The 26646-nt window shown below is 39.8% G+C and overlaps 1 protein-coding gene across 5 annotated transcripts in view; it reads right to left on the bottom strand.

Moving 5' to 3' along the window:
* Positions 1–26646, bottom strand: part of KMT2E (lysine methyltransferase 2E (inactive)) — a 144778-nt gene that overhangs the window by 11046 nt on the left and 107086 nt on the right. For all 5 annotated transcript variants that reach the window (XM_075909724.2, XM_014580821.4, XM_075909672.2 and 2 more), the window contains 8 exons: positions 16932–17096; positions 15048–15356; positions 11300–11554; positions 10986–11130; positions 10052–10305; positions 9223–9279; positions 7382–7948; positions 1249–1547 (listed from right to left, as the gene is read on the bottom strand). In XM_075909724.2, coding sequence (XP_075765839.2) covers positions 1249–1547; positions 7382–7948; positions 9223–9279; positions 10052–10305; positions 10986–11130; positions 11300–11554; positions 15048–15356; positions 16932–17096 — 2051 coding nt within the window. The remainder of the gene's footprint in view (positions 1–1248; positions 1548–7381; positions 7949–9222; positions 9280–10051; positions 10306–10985; positions 11131–11299; positions 11555–15047; positions 15357–16931; positions 17097–26646) is intronic.

The raw sequence follows: 26646 nt of genomic DNA, 5'->3' as shown, positions 1-26646 counted from the left end.
TGTAGTTATTTCATTATCTCTGAAATATATTTTAATGATGTTGTGCAAGTTTTCTAGCTTAGAAATAACTCATCTGACTGCAAGCGGGAGGAGAGTGGACAAAGCCAGACAGGGCAGTGCCAAAATTCTGAGCCACTTCCACAAGCTCTAGAGAGAGGAGAGCACCCCAGAATTGTAGGACTAAAAGAAAGGAAATAATTGGTAAGGAATTTTTCATTTCCCCTATATCTTCTGTTTTGCTGGCTGATTGCTTTTCTTTGCGGTTCTTCCCTACGCATTCTAATACTGTACAGTAATTTCTGCATGATTCCACCTACTGCAAAGTTAATTTTTTAAAAGTACTCTTTTAAAAATCTGCCCAAAGTTTTGTAAAGTCCAGCTGTGAGAATCTTGCTGCTCAAAAGGAGCACCAGGAGTACCTTCTGAACAGAGACAGATTTTCCTGCTCAGCTTCTCAGCTCATGGTTACCTGAAGCTTTAGGAGAACTTCTCTATAGTAGGGAAATATGATGTAAGCTTTCCATTGCTGACAATACCTGATCACCTTTACCTGTGCTAGCAACATTCGGAAGGCAAATGTAGATGGGAAGCCGCTTTAAGTGCTCTGTCCAGAAAGTGAAGTTAAAAATACTCTCCATATAAAGTTATCATCTTGACCTTTCCTCCTGTCATTTTATCTATCTAGGCCTTTTTTACAGGAAAAAAAATAATGATTTGTTTCACTCAGGCTAAATATGATTATTTACTAATATGCCCCTTCACCATACTGCATTTTAAAATATTTTAAGTCCTCAGTATTCCATGTACAAACTTTCAACGGTAGGACCAAATATGTTCCCACATTCTAGTCACTTCCCATTAAAACACTCGTTTGAAAGCAAAGCTTTTAGCCAAAAAGTCTTTTGATTTTGGTGAAATAAATCTAGATTAAGTATTCTTTTCAAACATGTATAATTTATGAATTTTAAAATGGTATCCCATTATCTCAACTAAGTCAACCCACCATGGCACACTAAAAATATCAACTTATAGTCTAACAAAACTGGATTCTATAAAATACCCCCATATAATTGTTAATAAAATAAACGTATGCTATCAAGAATTCATGGCACTGACAATTTAACATATTGCATCTGTAATATTTCCTTGACACACTGCTGTATTTCCACTTTAAATTTGTTTATTGCTTCTCCAATTAATTGTCTGTTGGCTACACAAACTTTTTCTGAACTTGCAATCTGCACTTACCATTGAACTTCGGGTTCATTTTTGTCACTGGAAGAAGCTTCTTTAGTTGGACAATTGTTGCTAGTTTCTTCTGGAGTTGTATTATAAACAGTAGCTGTCAGTGGTAAAGATACGTTAGCAGTGTTATCAATTTGCTCCCCATTTTCACCACTGTTATACCCATCATTAGCACCACTGTTACTGCTTATACTTCCTCCACCAGCAGCATGAGGAGATACTGTAACCAGAGAAAAGCTCTCTGTCTTGGAGCCACTTTTTCTAGCTTCTCGTTGTCTCTTTCGGTATTCTAATAAAGACACCTATGGAAGAAACACCAGAGGAAAAGTTTACTCATTTTTCATTACAAACACTTGTTAAGTAATTAACCTACTGACCAGTTTTCTTTAATCTCAAATGGAAATACCTTGTGATTGTCTCTAAAAATATTACAATAGATAAGTTAGTCGAAATAATGATATTCATTTCTGGAGATTTTACATCATGATAAAGTTTGGTTTCTGATGAACAGAAACAGGAGTACAGTGAGAGAAATCTCTGTCAGGGAGAGGAAACATGTTTTTCCTACCCTAGGAAAAAGTGCAGAAAATGGAACTCAGGCAGCAAGTGTGGGAAGATCCTGCTATGCAGAAGCTGTGCTGTTGGGAAGTGCACTGTAAATAAGAGGACTTCAAGAATGCGGTTTCCTGGGAGTTGCAGCATATTTAAAATGGTAGCTATTATGTGATAGTGGAAGCCATTTTAAACTTTTATTTTTCTGTTTTGACCCTGATGCATTTGCATTAAAAATGGCTACTTGGTTAAATACGGGAGTTACATATTTTTTTATTTGTAACATCTGTATTTGATGTCTTTTTCTTTTATATAATGAAAACTGAATTATTCCAATTCATGCATATTGTTTTCGAATAACCCTTTATTGTACTTTGATAAAGACAGCGATTCAGCATACATTACATAAAATTATTGGTCAAAACTGATTTCATTACTGAAGAACATGATTTAAATTGAGAAACGTTAAGTTTTTATATATAATTACAACTTTCTGAAGTCTCCTTAAAATATAATTGCAAAAAGGTTTGATTTTTTTTTTAAAACACTAATCCTACCCCCTTTTTATGCTTCTTCCTCTCTAGGAGAAAAATCTATGCAAAGTTGTTCTCAATGTGTGCTTTTGAGTTAGAAACAAAAAGCTGAAATACCAATATTAAAGCCTGGACTGCATTTTTATTCATTAAGAAATCAGCCTTACGTGCAAGTTATATTTGACTTCTTTATGCTTTTGTGTTCATTATGGAAAACCCAACCCTTGGGAATAAAAGTGTCACAACAGAAAATGCATGATAAACTGAGGCAAATTCTTAGCTGGTATAAATTGGCATAGTGCCATGGGGGGAAAGAGGGATAACTAAAGCTATCTAGATTTACAATTGTTGAGATACTGGACAACTTCATAGCCAACATTTTTTTTTTAAATAGAGGCTTAAAATTAGTGTGCTGAACCAATATCTGGACACATGACTGATTTTCAAAAATGCTAAGTACCAACAGCTCCCACTTAAGCCCTAATTCTATTTGTCAGATCTAATGAAGATGTCCATAGTTCAGTTCCTTCCTCCTCTCTCACAATGATTTGTCTACCTACATAGTGCTGCACTGGGCTTGGTGAAGACTCTCTATGCCAAAGGGAGAGTGTTCTCCCATTGGCATAATTAAGCCACCTCTGGAAGTGTGGTGGTATAGCTACCTTGGTGGCAGAAGCTCTCCCACTGGCATAGGGATATTCATACAAATGCTTATCTTGGTGTAACTTGTCACACAGTGGAGTAGTTTATTCGTACTGCTGAGCAATATCAATTATGCTGACATACTGTAGGGTAAACATAACTCTGTGTTGCAAGGTCAATTTATTTGGAGAAAGATAGGTAGTCTCAGCATTTACATTGGTTGGAAATTGTTCCAATGGTGAAGGCCTCATACTTCTGCTTATAGAAAGAATATAAAGACTGAGGATGAAATCTACTGATTTACTGAATGCTGACAGAGCAGCGGTTAGAGATTCTGGCCAGCCTAGGAAATGACTTCTACATGGATGATGGGACATCTCATCTGTTAACTGGTATACAATACTACTGTCATGTTGGTCAACTGTATCACAGCGTAGGAGTTCAAGGCTGCCTTTGAAAAGTTGAGAGCTAGACTACCCTGAGTTCCAGAAAATGTATGCTTAGTTTTAACTTCAACACCAGTTGAAAAATAATTCTTAGAAAATTTGCATTAATTTTGGAGACTCTTTTACAGAGGATGATTGGTATCAGACAAGGTGCCACAGGACTTCTTGTTTTTGCAGATTCAGACTAACATGGCTACCCCTCTGATACTTGATATCAGTCTGCGCCTGACATAACTGATATGATTATAGATTCTGCACTTTATTTTTCAGAGATTGGGATTTATTCCTTGGCAGTAATCTCTGAATCTTCCCCATGTGTAGATGAGACTATGCCTACACAAAACACTAAGTCCAAATAATGGAAACCGCCTAGTAATGATGTGTATATAGAGAAAGAGATCTTAAGTCTTTCCTCACTGGTTTGTCTCTCATCCCAAGTTGCTGTATGTGCACATTAGCTCAAGGATTGCCCATATATGAATTATTCTAGCATAATTCCATATGTAGACACTTTTATACCAAAATAAATGTTTGCTGGAGGAGGAGTTTCAGAACATATTATTTTGCTTTAAATTCAAACCCTTATGTATTCCATAAGTTTCATGCGTAGACAAGCTCTCTGATTTGATTTCTAAATTCATGAGCATCTTTAGAGAAGAGAACTGCTTTGTTGAACAAAGTCGAGATTAACTTTACTGACACAAGAGTACATATGCTCAGGGCCCTTAAGACTAGCTACTATCATTAACAAAGTTTATACAAGATGCCTAGTATTGACAGCATTTGTGGCTGTGTAGTGTAGGTGAATCTGAGAAAACTACCACCAGCTCATAGACTGATACCTGAAATTACACTTTTGTTAGACATATGAAGGGTTTAGAATGTGAGGTGCTAAAATAGTAGTCACAAAGCTACCGTTTAATTACATGCTCCACCACAGACTTAGTCTATGCTTCAGTTCCCAATCTGTAAATATGATCTCCCTACCACAAGGAGTAATGAGAGGAGAAGCATATTAAAGACAGAGCTACTCATATACTATGGTAATAGAGATGGCTGCAATATTACAATAACTAACAGGCATAGGGTCTCAGTCCAGAAAAGCAAATTTTCTTACATGTTGTGATTCCATCAGGTCTAAAACATAATATACTTCTGACCTTTTCTTCCTGATCAAGAATATGGAGTATACCCTCAAGAATTGATCTTGATCTGACATCAGTTACATTGCTCTTACTCCAAGGAACTAGGATCTCAATTAAATAATCAATCAAATATTGTTAAATGAAGTATGAATATAAGAGATGGTGTACTAGTGATTTACTTTCCAAAGTAATTTTTCACCATCTCCAGAAACTCTCTGGCTGTGGGGGAACTGTGCCATACTGGGAGATGATAGCCCAATTATGTACAGAAGCCATTTCTGCTGTTCTCATGCGGAGTATATTGATAACCTTGAGGTTCTCTACTCCATAATCATCTTGTACAAAAGTCGAACTATGTCTGTTTTTAAAGGACTGCTTTAAACAAAATGAGAATCTAAATTCCACTTACTTATTTTACATGATTGTGGGGTTTGCAGACAGTGAGGCAGGGCAAAGCAAAGCATTTAATCATGCTCATTATCCGATTCTGTCCTTAGATTTTAATTTCCATATAGGTATTAGAAAACCTGTACATTTGGAATAGTCATTTGCAATTCAAGTGTACAGCTAAATACTGAATATGGCAATGTGTTAAAGGCCAAAAGCCTTTGCAAAAAATGCAATGTATCCAAAGAAACAGAGGCCATTAAAGTTTATATCATACAAACATCTAAGGATTTTCTTTTGGGCTGGTGTGATCTGGAGGGCATGGTTCCATTTCATGAAGTACACAATGGATAAAGCCACTATATACTGGCTGCTTTAATATTTGACATCTTAGTTTCTTTAAACATTCCTTTAGGAAGAACTTCCCCTAACAGAGGGGATAAATCATGTCTTTGCTGATGCCACTTCAGTCTATACTATCCTTGGGCGTCTGCACTTGGTAAAATTTAGGATTGTGCACACTGCTGACCCTGTTGCCAATGTCTGGAATCTCTAAGGCTGTCACAGTGATACTGAACATGTACACACCTGTAACGAATTCGATCTCAGAAGGTATTTAACTTGAATTCTGTCAGTATGCTTCTACACAATTGATCTTCTATCTGTTTCAGTTTGGTAATTATTTTTCTCCTTGTGGTTTCAAATTTACTGGAAAAGATTTTCCTACAATTTTCTCTTAGTATGCTCCTCTTCAGTTTCTAAGAATTCCTCTTTTTCTTAATACAGAAAAAGAAATCTGCTTTCTGTTATTTCTTTTTGTGCTCTTCATACTTCTTTAGACCTACAATTTCTTTGCCTCTGGCCCACTCCCCTGCCCCCCTCCAAACTGAGCTGCAACTTTGTCTGCTTTTCTTGGAAATTTCTCTTGCGTATGAAACTCCGTTTTCTCTCTCATCAGGAGAGATGAATAACTCGTATTTTAGCTATAACCCTACACTACATTAATTGAGAACATTTCTCAACAACTTAATGCTGACTTCTCACTGATAACACTCATTCTAAGACTGTGGATGGAATAGCAAAATCCATTTGTTGTCTAGATGGTTATGCCTGGATGTAAAGATAATAAGGCTCACTTAAGCATTAGATGTGGGTGGAATGGCAGAGTAATTGTAGGAGTTTATAACTTAACTGAGATCAGGTTCCTTCCCTTCATTTTCCAAGGTGCTTTAGAAGGAAAAGGAGCTGCAGTGTCATACATTTCTACCAGGCTATGTCTACACTGCAGGGCTTTTCCAGGGTACCTCTGGTATCTCGGAAAAGCTCTGCCGCATCCAAGGAACGTGTCTGCTTACTTGGAACAGTTTCCAACAAAGCGGATGCATTCTTTCGTCATCCCTGTATTCCTCACTGTATTGAGGAATAAGGGATGTTCTGAAAGAGGAAGTTTTTCCAAAGGGGGAAAAAAAAGGCAGAAAAAAGATATGCAAATTGCGGTTTTCAATTTATGTATCTTTTTCCGACTTTTCTCTGCAGTCTACATAGCCTCAGTGTCAAGAGTCCCTTTCCCAAGCAGAATGAGAACATAGCTTGCCTTCAGCATCTAGCTGCAGATGTATCTCACAATCACAGACAGCCTGGATTTGGATTTCCTTTTCCTGAGCTGATGTACTGTTACAGTGGTTAAATGAACAGGTACAGAGAAAAGGGGAAAAACCCTGTTCCATCACTGCCACAAAAAGTTTGAAAAAGGAGGAGGACATCTAGACTATAGGGTCAGAATTTTTGGCAGGTCGACAGTATTACTGTTCCCCATTCTGTAAGGAGAAGGGCTATAACTGAACCCAGTACTATTTAGTAAAGACTTTTAAAGCAGATAATGACTGATAGGTGCAAATAGGCCTGTAGGCATGCATGACCTAAATGCACTGAAACAGTTTTATTTAAGTTTTCTTTCTAATTTAAAGGAGTAGTGTTAGTTAATATTGTCGATTTAAAATTTAGCTCAAAAGCTAAATTTTCTAAAATGTACACTTTTTATAAAACCTAAAACCAACACAAGTTTCTATGAATTACATTCCCCTGAAGTAATTGCCACACTAAAAGTCTTCAAGTATAACAATTATTGTCAATTGATTTCGTTATCCAAGCCAAGAATGGATTAAGTAGTGAAATGTAGACTAGATTTTTAAAAGTTCATTTTAATAAACAAGTACTGTGTTGCTTTGTTTGTAACATATGATTTTCATATCTGAAAAGCAGAAGTTCCTTTTTAAAAAGAATTTGATAATCATATAATTAAAATAATATCTGCATTGTAATTCCTGTAAAAACTGAGCAATAAAATTTGTATTATAACTAATTATTCTCAACAGCTATGCATGTACTGGGCTATATAAAATAAATCATGAATGATGCTTAAAGTTGTAACCTTTTTCTTTTGTGGAGGATTCTGGGGCGTGCAATTTCCATCCATCAAGATGTCGTTATTGACAGTCCTTCCAAAGCCAGATGCAATTCCATCTTCTGAAGTACAGAAAACAGATGCTTCCATAAACATGCCTCTTGCATCATCTTGAATCAGGCACTTTGATTCACTTATTCTGAATCCACCTCCTACTTCCAACTGATGTGAAGGTGTTAAGTCCCTTAAATTAGAATTCATTGAAAAATTTACACCTGTCCTGTCTGGGCTTTTTACCCATGTAGAGTAAATCGTACCCCGTCCACAGTGAGCAGTTTCTAGGTGGCTGTTAGAATCAGTCCTGTCGTGTGAAGGGGCTTCCAAGTTTTTATGCAGTGTACTTTGCTCAATTACTTCGAGTCCCAACTGGAGGTCTGATAGAGATTCCTTTTCTCCAGTGCACTGCCTTGTGACATCAGTCCTATTTCTTGGACTAGAATATCCAATAGTCTTTATTTCTTGCAGGCCCATTTCTGTCAGACTGGAATTTCTGAAAGAATTTAGTGCTAGTACTGTGGATGATCTGTCATATCCCTGCATGAAAAAAAAGTACATAGATATAGACGTTTTTTTCCCCACAATATAACTTCTCTTCTTATACTACTACATGTAATATAATCGAGGCTTCATTAGTGACTGCATCCTTAAAGCAGAATTAAATCCCTTTTAGCTATGGAAACAAATGTTCTAAATCAGAGTTAGACCACTTAGGGTACGTCTAGACTGCATCCCTCTTTCGACAGAGGGATGTGAATTAGGCACTTCAAAATTGCAAATGAAGCTAGGATTTGGCTTTCCCGTGCTTCATTTGCATAATTGCATCATGGCGCTCTTTCATAAAAATGCTATTTCTAAAGTAAAACCGCAGTCTAGATGCAGTTTTCGAAAATGGAATCCTTTTTTGAAAAATCCTGTCAACCTCATTTTTTGAGGTTTGCAGAATCTTTTGAAAAAGGAAACTTCTTCTGTGCTAACGCTTCACTTTCTTAAGTTTCTATTTTGTATTTTTATAGGATTCCAAACCAAAAGCTTCATTAATTCAAATCTAAGTCAGACACATAATACCACCTTATGTAAAAATTAGGTGCATAATTAAAATTATACAAACCCAGTGTCTAAAAATAGCCAGTTAAAATATGGCATACTTGTTTAAATGAGCATTACAGTTCAACTAAAAATTTGACAATCACGTTAATTTTAATCTACAAGATGGATTTAACATACCAATGAAAAATTTTTACACACATTGAGGTATATGTTGAGTCATTCTTAAAGCTCTGATTAGACTATGCAAGGTGAATCTTAAACTGCCTTTAGCTGAATATGTAACACATAATATTAGAATGTATAAATAACCATCACTGATCATTTCTAGACATTTTGGTGCTTAGGGTTTTGGATTTTTTTAATATTAGTACTAGTTAATTACGCATGAGGATTAATATTTCATCAACTTTAACTCTTACATTTTGTTGCTGGTAATCTACAGAAAAACACATTAATTGTGATAGTCTTTTTCTGGAAGAAACTTCATTTAGGCCTTCTCAAAGGTATGGATCATATTGCTCTTTGTGCCTGTAGTCTATAAAGAATGTGGAAATGGAAGGGAAGTGGGAAAATATGAAAGGATCAAAAAAGGATAAATGAGGAGGAACATAGGAAGGGGAAAGGACAAAGAGAAAAACGGGAAATGTGCAGAACTGGACAACCTGAGCTGGAAGAAAAATTACTGTCACATTCCCACCAATTTACTAGTTTTTGTGCTAATGAAGATGTACTTTTCTACAGTTTCTTACAAAGATTCTTACCTCTTGACAGTAAGCTCTCCTCTTAATTTCTGGGGAACTGTCGGGTGAGGAAATATTCTGCACAAATAAAAAAATTAGTAAGATTCAAGTTCAATCTTACCCTGGCGTAAAGATTATGAGAAATAAGAATTGGACACCTTAAGTTTCCATTTCTCAAATTAGTATAAAACGTGCTTTTGTTTCAATTTCATGGCAAAAAAGGAACTGTTCAGTAACTGTTGTATGTTTTTCTGTTACTGTCACAAAAGTTACCAGGCTATTAATTATATAGTATAATGCAACACATAGAAAAGCATATATTTGCTTTAGAACTGTTGAGCCTTCATTCTTTTAAGATTTTGAATGTAAACAAATATCCCGATCTTGTTGACGACAATGCAAGTTTTAGAGGTCATGACTGTGCAGTAAGATTTGTGCAAATGAATGTGCCCAGAGAAGACCAACTCAAGTCAAGGGGACTCACTACAAGACTAAAAATTTGCCCAAGTGGTTTTGATTGATGAACCAGGGCCTTTAAATGTAACGTATGGTATAGTCCTAATGAGCAATTTCAGTTTTATCTACATGGCATTGGCAAAACATGCCAGAAGGATGTGATTTTATAAAGGTAATCTGTTAGTTTTGGTTTTTAGAGTGTGCCAAGTACCTTTTAAAGCAGGCCAGCAGGATCCAAATGGGAAACATATAGAGCACTTTGGTGCACTTTCAAATTCCATGTAAATAAGTTCTTATGTTCATTGACTAAAAACTGAGTCTGATAAGCCTGGTGTTTAATTTATAAAGATGTTGGGGGGAAAAATATACATTCTCGTTCATCTGAAAATCTCACCTCAAAGTGCATGGCATTTCCATGTACACATGGAGTCACAGGAGTAACTGGTGAATATATGGGTTTGTAACCATTCCTACAAGTTTCATCTTCTGCTTTTATCCTAGGAGGAGTAGCAAACAATGATGGGTCTGTGGCAGTGATATCACCATGAGTTGGTGTTGCATATGGAGAAGGAATAGGTGTGGAGGTTTCTGAATAAGCACAATCCAACAGCTGATAGAGTCTTCGTTTTTTTAATGGTGTTGTTAGATCTATATGTTAAATAGAAAAAAAAAAGACTAGGAAATAATAGTTGCTAATCCAATAGTCATTCTTCCTCATTTTGTAAAGACATAAGAATGCAATAAAATTATAAATACAATGCATTAAATCAGTCAGCAAGCAAATTAAAGATATGCCTCTCATGAAAAGTGTTAAACCCCCCCAAAATCAATTACAATCCTAACAAATTACTGAAGCTGCACAGAATTTAAGAACTGAAATTTTCAATGTTAAATAAAATGATGGAAAAATTATCAAAAAAAATTACCAAAGATACAAACACATATGGTACTACATTATGAAAATTCTTCAGCTCAAAAATGAAAACTATTTGTGTGTTTATAACATTTCACAGATTCATATGCTCGTTTTGTATTAAATAATATTAAAACTCAGTAATTTTTCTGTTAAACATATGTGCCAATTAAACTATAGTTTACTTCAGCTAGTGTATCAAATTATTTTCATCCTTTATTTCAAGTGTTCTAATAAACCAAGAACAAAAGAAAAATTTGTATAACACTATGTATTGAAGATTGTCCAATAGAATATTTATTGCTTACATGGGGTGCATATAGTTTGACAACATTGTTCCTCATTGATTTTAAAAATGTTAAGCCACTTCAAATGATTAAGATATCTTATAATATTTAGGTGTTAAAAGCTTCACCTGGTAAGGAACAGCTGTCATTCAGTAATAATGGACTTTTATTTTCACCATTGATCACAGGACTCCTAGATCTTTCTTGAGTTGGAGAATTAAATCTGTCTATCATTGTTGAGTTTTCTTCTTCTAAAGCTTGTTTCAACCAACGCTGTCATAAAAAGAAAGAAATTTGTTCCAAACACTGCAAGTTCCAACACAGGATTATGCTTACAAAGAATTGCGATTAAATGAGAGGAAGTTGAGAGAAAAAGAAAACCAACAGAAACATGCAATTTTCCTTTGGTTTCAAAGCCAAGTTAAGTCAAAGGATTAATTACCTTCTTGCAAGAGCCAGTAATGTTTTCCATGGGTTCTTTTCTCCTTTTTTTTTCTGAAAGGAATGGTGAAGTAAAACGAATATAGTGCTTAGGAGTAGAATACACATGTGGACTGTAAGTGAGGCCTGGTAAAGAATTCAGTTGTGTAGCCAGAACTTCAGGATCTGTAGTTATACGCAAAGGCCTTTCTGAAGGGTTCTCTATAGGCTTTCCTGTCTTCTCATTCTTCTCACTTAACCATTCACTGACCAAGTGCTAGACAAAAAGGGGAAGTGTCAATGCGTATAAAGTTATACATAAGAAATTGCAAAATGCTTCATACAGAATGGTTTAGTATCTCAATCGATCTGCTTTTGGTAAATCACGTTTGCTTTTTGATTCATGCAAAAAATGGATATCTAGTTTTCTGGACTGTAAACCACCTAACATCTAAAGCAGAGGTTTTCAGAGTTGGATTGTGGACCCACCTGGCCTGCGCTGCTTCTGGCAGCTCCCTTTGGCTGGAAACAGTAAATTGCAGCCAATGGGAGCTGTGAGGCTCCGTTGCTGTGGAGCTTTAGAGTAAACCAAGTATTAGTCACGTGCCTGGGGCTTTCCCTGGCTGGTTTGCAAAGTTGTAAACCCCAATGTAACGTATAGATCAGTTTGTAATTTCTCACTGATAATGTAGCTGATAAAAAAAAATTATCAGTTTATGATGCTGAACTTTATTTTTCATAATGCATATGAATGAGTTTTTATTTACTGATAACTATTTATATGTTAAAATATTGGGTCTGTTTTGCTTTCTCAGCAGATTCTGTTACTAGCATGTAAAGCTTCATTATTTATAATCCGGCAAATAAATAGACTGAGGTGAGACTAAAATCACATCATTATTTTAGGCTAACCAAAAAGCTATCTTTCTATTGCTGGTAACTTCAAATGTTCAATGTACATTTCATCAAAATTTGGAAACTGATTCCTCATTTACTCTATTATTCTCCCATCCCATCTAATAAGACTGAATTTGTATTCAGTTACAAAATTAGCATGATTACTTAGATGTGCAAACTCAGAAGGCCATACATATAAAAGGCTAAGGATTATTGCAACAACAATGCATAGTTTTGATAACTGGTGAAATAATGCAACAACCATCCCCAATCTAGATATTAAATATTGCTAAACTCATAACATGGAATTATTTGCATGATTTTGAACTAGGATGATGGTGCTAGTTCTTTCATTTATATTACTGAATAATTTTATGCCAGATATCTAATTAATTAATACTGTACTTTTTTTTCCATGTTTGTACAGCACCTAATATGATGAGGTCATGGTCCACGACTGGGACTCAAATGCTAAAATACTATAAATAATAGTATCTGCTGTGAAGTTGTATAGGTTGAATATTCTTGGGCTCCAGGCTCCACGTGACACTATCGTTTTGAAACGCTGCATGCAACCCAGGATCAGCTGGGGGCTCCCTTGCTGACCCTGGGCTCCATGTGGCACTGCCACTTTGGAAAGCTGTGGGGCGCCTGGCATCATGCTCCTCCCAGCATTTTGAGGTGGCAGTGCTACATGGAGCCTGGCGTCTGCAGGGGACTCCCCAGCAGATTCCAGGCTGCATGTGGCTCCCGCACCTGTTACGTGTTCCCCTGCTCTGACCTTTTTTCGTTGTCTGGTCAGGGCGCCACTTGGGGCGCCGACATCTGACGCTGCGGCCAAAGGAAGCCTGCTTGGGCTACATATGGCTCTTAAAGGGGAAGCGGTTTTTTCCCTCAGCATCTTTCCCTCAGCTCTTTGTGCTGTATCCACCACTATTTTGGCTCTTTGTCTGGAAGGGGTTGGCCACCCTGATACAGATTTTGATTCAAGAGTATATTTCAGGATTTTATGCCTGGCACTTTAAGCCACTAAGCATGAGGAAAATGCTTTTATTTAAATCACTATAATAATTTAACATGTACAGATCTTCATTATCAGATTTCATTACCATCCATTCTTCAGCTTAATTTATTTTCACTGTTCTGCTTTGAATATATTCCCCTCTTCCCTCCTCCTGTAAAAAACAAAACCTAACCTAGGGGATTGTGAGGGTGCTCAAGGTAGGGTAGGTAGAGGTAATAGTGTAGCAAAAGCTACATGCATCCCTCCCACTCCCCCTACGCCCAGTAACTTTTTTTAGCAGGCAGGCCAGTAGCCTGTCTCAGTCCTGGCTCATGCCAGGTCCAGGTCCTACCCCTGCTGAAGCTTTGCATTTAAAGTGTATTAGGAGTCAGACAGGCAGGCTACCCAGCTGAGTTTCAGCTTGCGACAGGTCTGGGAACTCAGCCCCACCTCCGGTCAGGAAACAGGTCTATGAAGAGACCTCGTTTTTAAACTGGCTCGGTTCGCGGACCAGCTCCTACCTGGCACTCTGCACTGCTGCTTCTGATACAGAGGCAGGGGGCTCCTTAGGAGTGAGGCCAGAGAGCACAGGCTGCCAGCCTCAACCCCATGGACTATAGAATAGCTGGGTAACCAATAAGAATTCATGAGATTAATCAACTATTTAATAACCGATATTTAACACCCCTAGTAGGGGGTTGGAGTGTGTGGGGGAGAGATGAAAGAGTGGCTGCCATGCTGTCCAGCCACCCGAGCACTAGTACTTAGAGCCTGGGTGTGCTGTGACCGCATTCCCTAGGGTGCCAGCAACATCAAAAGCCCCACCCACAGCTGGCCAGTCTCCTACTAGTGCACCGGCTTTCTTTCACCTTTGTTCACATTTAATAATTGAGCCTTACCATCTGAAGCTCATACATTCAACTTCATCCTTTTTTTAAAAACTTTTAAATATTCTCATGTGTTCTGAAATGCATGCTTTATTTTCTTCCCTTTTTAATGTGTAAGATCTTTAAAACATCATCTGCTAACAGCTTCAAATGTGTACACTGTGGGTGTGATTCATCAGCAGATTCAGATGTGCATGCATTTCAGAGCACCCATTGGCCTGTTTATTTTATCTCTAGGCTGATTTCCTTATTTCAACAGGTAGCTTTGCATATAAGCACAAACTAATGTATTATTGTAATACATATATCTCATCAAATGTATTGTGTTTTCCTAACGCAATAATATATTTTTTATGTATTTGAAAAAAAAATGAACATAACCTTTTGTAAAACCTGGGAATTTTTCCGTTAAACTGAAAAAAAAGGAGCTTAATTATTTAAAAAAAAAAACCAAACAAACAAAAAAACACTTTAAATTTTGATTATGCTGCACAAGGATAGAGAAGATTGAAACACTTTACAAGTTATATGCAATATGCTTATGTTAAAAATGGAAGTTTCTTTGAACATTATTTCTAATATTTTCAAGTTTTTAATTGTTCTTGAGATCTTTTAAATTTAACCAACCTGAAACCCAGCCTTCTCAGCAAAAGGAAAAGTCAATAAATCAAATCATCCTGGGTATAAACAGTTAACATTAAAAACAAGTTAAACCATAGAAATAAGACTATCTAAATTATTCTGCAAAACGTAGTTCAGAAGTTCTGAAAATCCAAACTGTTGTAGAGTACCATTAACTATTTTAGTCCCTTACATTACCAACAGTGAACATGCCAAAATCTATGACATTCATGTCAGAAAAGTCAAGCAGTTGCACAGTACAAAATTTGTGCTTATTTATATACACAGTGCTTTTTTTTAAAATTCTGTTTTTCATTAATGTGCCTCTGTTTATAGATGTTCTTTTTTATAGACAGACATACCTTCTTTGTTTTAGGATACTTAGCAGGGTATTTATTAAGTGCTGGAGCTTCTGTTTCAGTGACTATTTCTGCAACAGCAGTTTCTGTTTCAGGCTCAGTTGCAAGTGCAGTGTTCTCAGTTTCATTCTGTTGTGAAGCGACTTCCACATCTGGAGAAGATGGCTGGATATCTGAACATGTGCTGACAGTTCTGTGTCGTCTACGCTGCTGTCCAATATGTGTTCTGCTCCGAGAGAAACTTTTCCTTTGTTTAGCTCTATTAACTTTGGCAGGGGTTGGCTTGGTGGCAGTTTCCTCTTTTGCTGATTCCTGGTGCAAGATACAGCAGTTAAAGTAGTTACATACATGACTAAAAACAAAACAAGATTGATTCCTTCATTCTTAGAGGTGTAAAGATCTATAAACCTAGTTCCTGGCTTTACAATGGAAATATTTAATGCCTATATCCTCTTACACTGCAAACATACATGCATGACGTTTGTTGCATGTTTATATGAAGCATCAGGCACTAGCCACTGTCTACCAGGAATCCGAAGTGGAAGAGCTACTGGTGTTATTGACTTGGAAATTCCTATGGTGAACTTTATGACATTCTCTAACTAAGAATGTTAAATAGTGACTAAATGACTAATCGAATAGTGGATGCATTTTTCATTGACCATTCCATTAGTCGATAGGGCGATTCTGCCTTTGAAGCTACACTTCAAAGGTGAAAGTACCGCCTGGAGTCTGCTGGGGAGTCCCCTGCAGACGCCAGTCTCCATGTAGCACTGCCACTTTGAAATGCTGGGAGAAGCATGACGCTAGGCACCCCACAGCTTTTCAAAGTAACAGCACCACATGGAGCCCAGGGTTAGCAGGGGAGTCCCCAGCTGATCATGGGTTGCATGCAGCATTTCAAAGCGATAGTGTCACATGGAGCCTGGGGTCTGGCCCAGGCTTCAAGCAGTGCTGCCACTTTGAAGTACTCCCTCCTCATCCCCACTCCCCTTGCTGCCTCTTTCTGATAGAAGCAGCAAATGGGAGGGGAAGTGACAAGCAAATTCTTACCGAAGACTTGACATGCTAGTTGACTAATCGGACAGTCGACTAGTCCTTCACATCCCTATCTCTAACTACCTTGGTCTATAATTAATCTATTTATATCATAAATCTCTTTCAAGGCATAGACCTTTCTCCCTTATTTGTCTGTAATGCCCCAGCACACACCTTTGGTACTACATACTCTTAAATATGTTAACTGTGAATATTTTGGACTTTCCTTGTCTCTGTTATAGTATCTGCATAGTAAGGCAAAAAAATATTTAATACACAGAATACAGTACTCTTCAGCAAGGAAAGTTATTTCCCATTTTTTATTAATGCTTTTAACTATGGCTGTTACAAACAGCACATTCCATAAATTGTAAGTTTTTATTTTACTTATACCTGACAAAGTTATATGTAAAATCCAAACACTACAATGGCATTCATGATATTTAATAAATTTCACTTTCTCTTTGTAACATACCAAATGTATCAGACATAAACTAAGCCTTACAAAACTCTTGGAGTTAGGATTAGAGTGCACTGTGTCAGTTTTGAACTCTAAATAATAGCCAGTGCAATCTCCAAGTAGCTTTTTGTGTATTAAACTCCCTTAATTTAACTGCTGTTCTTCCACTATGGCTGTACTAATTTATCTAACGTTGAAAAATTTAAAAAAAACACACCAAGTCATGTCAAAGCTCTTCAAGTTTTACTAAAATCTGAAGTCAAATCTAAAAATCAAAATATGGAATTAAGATTTCACAAGTTTTAGATTTAAAAATGTATTTTGAATTCCAAACGTAATGTTTAAAACAAGGTAATATTTAATACACGTTTTATGTTACAGATAGCTACCTGAATAAACTCAGTGTCACTGATAATCTGGGCTTCCTTGCATTCTGATTTAACCTCAGTTTTAGCTGTGCTGATTCTTTCCAAAGCCTGTTCTCTTCTTTTTTCTCTTTTTTCTAGTCTGGCAAAAGCTTGCAGAATAGCTTCCATTTTCCTTTCTTCTCTTGTCTAGAGGATACAATAAGGGTTTATCGGATATCAAACATCAGTTTTATAGAAGAAATGCATATGTTTTCATTTTTTAAATGCGCTTAAAAACATAGAACGATATACATAGTGTGTAGGTCTGATTCAGCCAAAGCTCAGAGTACCATGAGAGAGTTTCTGCACAACACTAAAAATTCTTACCAGCCCCAATACACAGACAAAGAAGGGTTTCCTGTTTTGGACTAAGAATCAACAGCATACTAAAAATAAGCATTTACCAGTAATCAGTTATACTAGAAATATAAAAATAGCACGTAGCTCCAGGTTTCAAGCACTCTATCATTTGTATGTTGCTCCAAGTGAGTTCACAATGGGAAAACTACAAAGCTGATGGCCAAAGGAAAATAAAGTATTACTTATCAGGAACAATACAAATAAATACACAGAGTTTTTCAATGTTACGTATGCCAAAGTAGTATTTTTTAAATTTAAAAACAAAATACATGTCAAAATAGGTGCCCTTAATTTAATAGACCAATATTACCACATACGGAAACCAGATTCTCAGTATAAATTCATGAGTAATTCATATTCTGATCCTTATGCATAGACAGACACTTTGCACCCACATAGAGCTCCATATAAGTAAATGCTCAAGTTGCAGGATCAGACTATTAAGATTAAAAGCTCTGAGACAGGGACCTGTCTTTTCATTTTCCATAAAAGGCCATGCAAATCTATAGCAATATTTTTATTACTGTTAAAATTAATCTTGCTCTGGTAAAGACAGAGCACAATAGAGAAATACATTTTATGTTTAAAGGTGGCTTCTACAAAAACCTATGCTCATAGTGGAACAAAGAGGCAAAGCTCTGCACCTGTTTTACTAGTATCAAAAGGTGTAAAGCTTTATATTATTTGCAATTAGGGTGATAAAGAGTTGTAGTTCAGACTAGGGCTGTAAGGCTCTGTCTAGGCTACAGTCTTCTAGTGCAAGAAGCTTTTTTTGGAAGAGATCTTCCGAAAAAACTTCACGTGCAAGAGAGCGTCGAAAAAGATAGCATTGTCCAGGCAGTCTGGACGCTATCTTGCACGTAAGCGTCCAGCTACGCTAAATTTAAATTGCAAAGCTGCAGCAGGAGTAACTCCTGGACCCAGCACAAGCCAGGACTGAGCGCCTTCCCTTATCAACTACACAATTAGTCAATTGCCCACCTTTTAACATCCTTATTTCAGACAATTCTATTCACACTGTACAGGATTATTATGCAGCACTATCTGCAGCATAGTTAAAGTTTCTATACTTTAACCTTTTATTCTGTACACATCTCACTGAGATGGCAAAACCAAAACAAGTAATATAAAGTTTGGTTATTACTTGCATTTTTAATGGTGCTTGATGAATAATTAATTGACACACAATACACCTCAAATTCACCCCTTTTGGTTGTCTATGGGTACGTCTAGACTACATGCCTCTGTCGCTAGAGGCATGTAGATTAGGCTACCAGGCATAGGAAAATGAAGCGGCGATTTAAATAATCGCCGCTTCATTTAAATTTACATGGCTGCCGTGCTGAGCCAACAAACAGCTGATCAGCTGTTTGTCGGCTCAGCGCAGTAGTCTGGACGCGTGGGTGTCCACATCAAAGGCATTTGTCGACCACCCAGGTATGCCTCCTGGGATGAGGCATACCTGGGTGGTCGACAAATGCCTTTGATGTCGACACCCGCGCATCCAGACTACCGTGCTGTTTGTCGGCTCAGTGCGGCAGCCATGTAAATTTAAATGAAGCGGCGATTGTTTAAATCGCCGCTTCATTTTCCTATGCCTGGTAGCCTAATCTACATGCCTCTGGCGACAGAGGCATGTAGTCTAGATGTACCCACAGTTTCAGAACTTTTTAGCCAAAATGCAAAATTATGTGCTAAAGCAAATATGCTATATTTCGTTTGATGATAAATCTGCCACAACATAAACTGTGCCATGCGCCCACGAGCCGGCAGCGCCCATGCACTGCGCGCCCGATGGCAGGGCAGCCCATGTGCTGCGTGCCCGGGGCTGGCACCGTCCCTATGCTGCACACCCGAGGCCGGCACAGACTTTGGGCCGCACACCCAGGGGTGGGGCCACCTAAACGCCACACGCCCAGGGCCAGCACCGACCATGTGCTGCTCACCCAGGGCCAGTGCCGCCCATGCGCTGCGCACCCGGGGGTGGGGCCGGCCCTGATCACTCGGCGGTGGGGCCGGCCCCGATCACTCGGCGGGTGCACAGAAATGGCCCGGTGGGCGCCATTGTGCCCACGAGCACCACGTTGGGGACCACTGCCCTAGGCAATTTATTCCAGAGCTTAATCACTCTGATGGTTAGGAAGTTTTTCGTAAAGTCCAACCTAAACCTCCCTTTGCTGCAATCTAAGCCCATTGCTTCTTGTCCTATCTGCAGAGACCAAGGAGAACAATTTTTCTCCCTCCTTCTTCTAACATCCTTTTAGATACTTGAAAACCGCTATCATGCCCCCTCAGTCTTCTCTTTTCTAAACTAAACAAGCCCAAATCTTTCAGTCTTCCCTAATAAAGAACCCTCAGACAGATACAATTAAAACTATGTATTAAGACTTCCAGGGGTCAGCATTCTCTTTATTAATACATCATGGCCTGGTCTACACTAGAACTTGACATCAACGTTAGACGCATATGGGTCAATTTTCTAAGTGATACATCCACACTACCAAACCTGTCATATTGGCCATAAGGCCCGTGGAAGTTGATTTCCGTTCTCCTGCTTTTCATGAGGAGAAATGCTATTCCTGATTCTGCATAGTCAAATTTACAATAGCGTAGATGCAGCATTGCTGGAAAGATGATGCTATTAGCCTCTGGTAGCCCTCCCACACTTCCCTACTCTGACCAGAATTTGCACCTCTACTGTTTTCCTGGTGAGCTCAAAAAACCCTGAGGAAATCACTACGGCATTTCCCAATGTGGCCATATTGCGAGCCCAGTCCGAGTAAGTAGCAAACCCTGGCACACAGCATGGCATGGCAAGGTGTTCTAACACTCTTAACAGACACTGACAATTTCCTATACTTCTGCTTCCATAGGCACCAGTTCAAAGGGGTACAGAACTGCACCATCATGAAGCATCCAGGAGAACTAGGATCTCATCGAGGCATGGGGGGTAGGGGGGGAGGAGGCGAGAGGAAGCCATTCTTAAAGAGCTCCAAACCAGCAGGAGGAACACCGAGATATAGAGCAGGATTGCACGGGGGCTAAAGGATATTCCAGGGATGTGCGGTAGTGTTGTGTCAAGATCAAGGAGCCTTGATAGTCATACCACAAGGCAAAGGAGAAAAGTGGATGATTTGGGGCTGAATCTCATGCATACAGTTTCTATGACGAGCTGGATGCCAGTTTGGGGGGTGGCCTGGCCAACATCCCCAGGATGGTTGTGGAGACTGGCCAAGACGCACCTGGCGTTAGCATGTGGAACAGCATGGTGGTGGAGAGGAAGGGGAGTAGCCAGCCACTGATCCCCAAGAGCCAGGAACTCATTATGATGAAGGAGACCATCCCCTCCTCCCAGGATGTCTCCCAGTTCTGCACTAATGCTGCGGAGGGCACTTCTGCTGAGTTCACAAATATTTTCTAACTACAAACGGGTTAAGGCAATGGGGTGTGAGGTGTGGCATGCTCTGTGCCTACATAGGGCAGGGGGGCTCAGAATAGCTTGTTCACGTGTCCATAGATAGAGCGAGAATTTTGCCTGATCGGTTCCATGAAGCTCTCACATAGGAACTCTTTGATCCGTCTCACAATGTTCTTAGGGAGGCCAGTCTCATGCTGTCCTCCACGATAGGATATCTTCCCTTGCCAAGCCACCAGTAAGTGGTCTGGCACCGTTGAACCACAAAGCATTTCAACATAAGACCCAGGCTTATAGCACATTCAGTCAACAAATCCTCCGAATCACTGTGTGATTCAGAGAAGACTGATATCTCACATGGCAATCTGGAAGGTGGAGGAGAACCTATTAGCACTCTCCCAGGCAGGCTGTGTGTGCCAGATGCGTATTTCCTTTCCCCTCCACTCAGTTCCCATCCCCCATGGACAGGGAAAGAAGCAATGTCCACTTGAGGCTGCATTTGATAGAGACAGAGCCCCCTCCTGCCCTGCATGCTCCTATCTTGGCTGGCCCTTTACCATGCCAACCTGCTTCCAGACTGAGTACATCCCAATGCTCCCCTGAGAAGTCTGGGCACCTGCTGTAAAGTGACTGCTGTCAAGAAAACATTAGGCCTTGAAATGAACACATCTCCATTGCCTTTACAGAGACCTTTGGTGTTTGCTAAGAGATATGGGGTAGACTTCACAGAATGCATCTCCTGTAATGTCTGCCTTTATAGCTTTTCTTTGCAGCTGGAACAGCAATCAACTCACATGAACTTCCCCTCTCTAAGCAGCTACCCACCTGGTGCAGATCCGCAGGCAAAAGCGGACAAGTGAGAAGATGTTCTGCGAACAGACCGCATGTACTCCCTCATGGAAAGATGCAGGCCAAATGCCTGGACTGGATCGCCAAGCACCAGGAAAGATGAGCCAGCAGGGAGCAGCAAGTCAGACTGGCTGAAACCATGTTTGATTCCCTGACTGCTGTTATGGAGTGCCTGGTGGCATGCTTAGAGAGGGCCATATCCCAGAACCTCACCTGTTCCAATGACACCCCTGGTTCCCCCTCCTCTAGCCCCATGGTTGCAATCCATGGTTCCAAACAGCTGTTGGGGCTCTAGGACATTGGGGGGCAAAGGGAGGACTCTAGGGCAGCTGGAGGCTCCAGACTCTCTGGAAGAGCTAGAAGGCAGTCCTACCCGCATTCCTGAGCCTCCTGAACCTCCCCTTTAAACATTCAATGCACATTCCAGGACCGTTTTGCACCCGATCAGCCTGTTATTGAACTCCTCCCTTGCTGGAGTCCAGGCTGCCCAAGCAGGGCTTCATGAGCCACAGGAGCAAGGGGTAGACTGGTCACTCAGGATTACAATGGGCATTTCCACCTCTCTGACTGATTTTCCTGTCGGGGAAAAAAGTTCCAGCATGCATTTTTTGGAATAGGCAGGAGTTCTAAAATATACAGGCATCATGCACCTTTCCTGATCCCATACTGATGTTGGTGGAACAGCCCTTGTGGTCCACCAGCGCCTGCAGTGTCATGGAGAAGTACCCTTTCCAGTTGATGTACTCTGAGGCATGGTGTTTGGACGCTAGGATGGGAATGTGTGTTCTGTCTACAGCACCACTGCAGTTAGGGAAGCCCATGGCGGCAAAGCCATCTATGTTCCCCAGTCACAAGCCTCAGTAGCAGAAGAGAATTAATGGCCTTGGCTACTTGTATGACAACAGCCCCCCACTCCAAATTGATTTCCGACTGACCAGTAGCTGTCTGGCATGGCAAACTTTCATAGGGCGATTACCACGAACTTCTCCATGGTCAGAGTGTGTCTTACCTGGATATCCGGGTGCCTGGGTATAGGGGAAAGCCACTCGCATAATTTCAGGAATGTGGCTTTCCAGCTGCAGAAGTTCTGCAGCCACTGCTGATCACCCCATCTCTGCATCACAATGTGGTCCCACCAGTCTAAGCTTGTCTCACGATACCAGAATTGGTGTTGCACTGTGTCCAGAGGATTAATTGGTAGGTGTGCTAGTATGAGTGCCAGACCTTGTCTGGGCAGGGCCTCCATGCTATACCAAACTTCGTTCCTGTCCTCTTCCTGGTGGAGTGCCATGTGTGCACATCCAAGTAGTGCGCCATGAGGCACACTATAACACACATGAGCATGAATATGTCTTGCTGCAAACCAGGCTCCATGCTCATAGTGATCTGGTGTCTACATGGGCGACAGGGTACAAAAAGACATGAGCACACTGCCTCCCCTTTATCTTGCATGAGGGGGGAGGGAGAAGTGCATTATAGTGACATGACTCCCTAACCGCCCATTGCCCAGTTTTGCTCCCAGCAGCCACCAAAAGCCCAAACTGCAAAGCTACCCACAGTGAATCGCTCTCTGAGTCGACAGCAGGCTCCCTAATGCTGACCTACTATTTTGGATAACAGTTGATTCTTCCCCAGAGTGAGGGCGTAGACTATCCACGTATCAATATTGGGTGTTAGAAACTGACCTTATTAGATTCAACTTTACCTAGTAGCGTAGACATACTCCAAGATACCCAGTTTTAAAGCAAGCAAACATTCAGGTTCAACGTAATTCAAATCCAAACTATAATTTCTTAATTTGGCATTCAAAACCTTATATAATGCTTAACAGGATCATAAATCCATCAGAATAGTTAATAAAGTGAATTATGCATGTCATAGAATTGTGTGGCAGGGTGTATTAACAAGGAGACAAAGAGTTGACTTTAAATTGGTAGCTCCCAGCAGATAAACTGCAAAACAAATTTTATCTTGAACATCTACAGGGAACAGATCTATTGTGTAAATACCAAGGTTGACTTATTAGCATTACAGAGCAAACACAGCTATAAGCAAGAGCAGAAATCTATGCTTGCTCATACATCCAAAAAAGGTTCTAACTGGGGACAAATCCAGATCTCAGTTATACAGCCTTATAAAAAAATTTGAGTTGCAAAGGTGTATCTGATAGCTTAATTCAAACCAAAAGGTCTTCACTACATAATATTGACTGTGTAGAGATGAACCAGGAAAATTATCTCCCTTTTAAATCTTTGCCAGAATTTACTGTGCTGGCAGTTAAAAAGTAATTGTTTAGGCATTGCAGATCAGATTAATTCAGAAAGTTCTGAAACAAAATAAATAGAACCTTAGAATGCTGCTTTTACAATCACTTCAGACTAGAACAGTAATCTGCTTATTACTTACAAATTAAAAGGGAAACAAACACCAGAAAAATTGTGTGCACAATTCCCTCCATATATATTGTTTCTTTACTGCATGGTCTTAGTCAGGCCTGGGCAAAATACAGCCCGCAGGCCACTTCTGGCCCACCAAGCCACCGGGTTCAGCCCATAGACACTGTGGGAAGCCCCAGGCAGGCTCCCCACTTGCCTTGCCCCACCTGCACACTGCTCAGAAATGCGGTCACGGGGCAGCTTTTCTTTAAAAACTACGAGTTCGGGGGGGGGGGGACGGGGGGGGGGGGACGGACAGGGGGCTTTAGAAGCTGCTCCCGTCCCCAGCACAATTCCATTGACCAGTTTCTGGCCAGAGCACATGGTTGGAGCCTGTGTGGGGGCGGGGCAGGCAGGGAGGCTGATTCAGAAATGGCACTGGCTGGTACGTTTCCAGGCAGAGCCTACCTCTGGCACCCCAGTCACTCCCTTCCCTAATCCTCTGCCCCCCCCTCCCCCCCACTACTGGCCCCTATTTCACATACCCAAATCTTCTGCCCCTCTCCTGTACCTTTATCCCCTCGCAGATCTGGTATTCCAATCCCCTGCCTCAAATCACAGTCCTCTCCTGCCCTAGCTCTCAAGCCAAATCCCTGCATCCCCTCCTGTACCCCAATTCCCTGCTCTAGGTCACAATTCAAACCCCGTCACCCCAGTCCAGTGCTCCAGGTCACAACTGCCTCCTTACCTCCAGCTCCCTTCTGCATCCAACTTCCATCCCAGACCCCACACCTCCACTATTAATATCCTGAAAGAATGCAGCCCTCGACCACTTTCCAAATTCTTGGAGTGGCACGCCCATCAAAAATTATTGCCCACCTCGTCTTAGCTCAGAGTTTTTCAGCTTAATATTCCATCTGATGCTCCATTTCAGCTGTGTATGTTCTTCTCATTCTTCTATTAGCATGGAAGAGTGACACAGGCAATGGTCTTATTGGGTGAGAAACAGCTGCCACTGAAGCATCATCTCTTCATTTTGCTAAGGACAGAGGTCTGTGGAAAACAAGTTCTGGATTGATAGATGATGTGGTTGTCTCTCACTTTCCAGTTTTAAATTTGGTCGTCTTAGATATGTCAGCAAATATTCCGATGCCAGATTTCTTCATGGGGTTGATGAAGCTATGGGTCCCATCAGATCAGGTGTATCTCTCAGAAATGTCCCCATTTGTTTTTCATCAACATCTCCTATTTTTGGTAAACTCTTGTACATTTGATGATACATGCAGTCAAAGAAGAGAGCTGGATAAAAATCCACTGGAAGTGATTTGCATCTAAATAGGTTGTTGGACTGTTGACAACATGGCTGGTAAGAGCTGTCTCTTGGTCTTCATCCTTCTTCAGTACAGATGCAAGAAATTTGTATACTTTTTCTCCACTGCTTCTTGTTATGCCACTTCTCTCTTTCATAGCTTTTGGATAGTCATAATATTATGAAGTTGTGTATGATAGTCATTTATCATTAACCTGTCCATACGTTTCACTGAATTAAAAAACTAGTTTCTTGAATATTTCAAAGTCCAGTGCTACATATATAGGCAATTAAAACTTTCTACCAGGCAGAAAAGGTCTACACTGTATGTACAAAACCTTACAAGGGGTAAAGCAATACCTAAGGATTGCACATAAATTTATATCTACCCAATTAGGGATGTAAAATCCTGTTTAACTGGTTAACGAGTTAATAAACATGTTGTTTAATTGGTTAATCGATTAAAGGGGGAGGAGCTGACTCCAGCATGGCTAAAGTAGTGTCCCCACACCATCCTGCTCCAGTCCTCACCAGTTAACTTTAACTGGTAAGCTTCACTCCTCAAGGGTGAGGCTTAAACAGTCACATCCCATACCCAATATGCAGTACAAAGTGTGAGCACACAATCTACTACTACAGGTGCACAATCTTCAGCGTGAAACTGATGTGGTCAGCAAATTACAATAGAAAATACAGAAAACTATTATCAATTGTAGAGACTCTGAAAATTGACAATAAGCAGTAAATAACTGCAAAATGTTGCTATTTGCAATATTGGCCACATCCTAAGCAGCTTCGTTGTTTCTGGAAAAAAAATTACCCATGCAAAACCAATACAAATCTTTTAACACTTTGTTGTTTTGGAGCTTTGATTAATAAACACCGTATCAAAGGTGCTGAAATTGACATAACCAGTAAATATTGTAGTCATAGTCATGTTAAGAGACCTTACAGAGCTGTGCAACAAAACACTTTCTCCTTTGTAGTACCACTATTTCACCTCTCCAACAGGTTTACAGTACCACATGATAGATTCACTTCATAACTCAGCTAAACACTTATACAATAAGCTTTCAAATGATACACTTAATAGGGGTGTAGGATAAATACATTAAACTTGAAAAATATGCCCCATTTTTAAGAACTGTAGCATGCCTAAAAACAGTATGCCACCATTCACTATTCAAGTCTGGATCAAAGGAGCTGTGGAATATTGCCTTTAAGAACATATATTCTCAGTGGTGTGAAATCATGATTGCAAATTCATATAAATATCCTGAGTGACACATCTGCCTGTTCCTGCCCCTATTATCTCTCCATACCTGCCTACCAGTCCCTACCTCCTCTCAAGGTTGCGTGGTATTATTCAACACAACAATTAAAAACATG

Source organism: Pelodiscus sinensis, chromosome 1 (genome assembly GCF_052426305.1).
Source record: "Pelodiscus sinensis isolate ZL-2025 chromosome 1, ASM5242630v1, whole genome shotgun sequence".
In the NCBI taxonomy this organism is placed as follows: Eukaryota; Metazoa; Chordata; order Testudines; family Trionychidae; genus Pelodiscus; species Pelodiscus sinensis.
The sequence above is the reverse complement of the archived record's forward strand: the minus strand, read 5'-3'. Positions and strand labels throughout refer to the sequence as shown.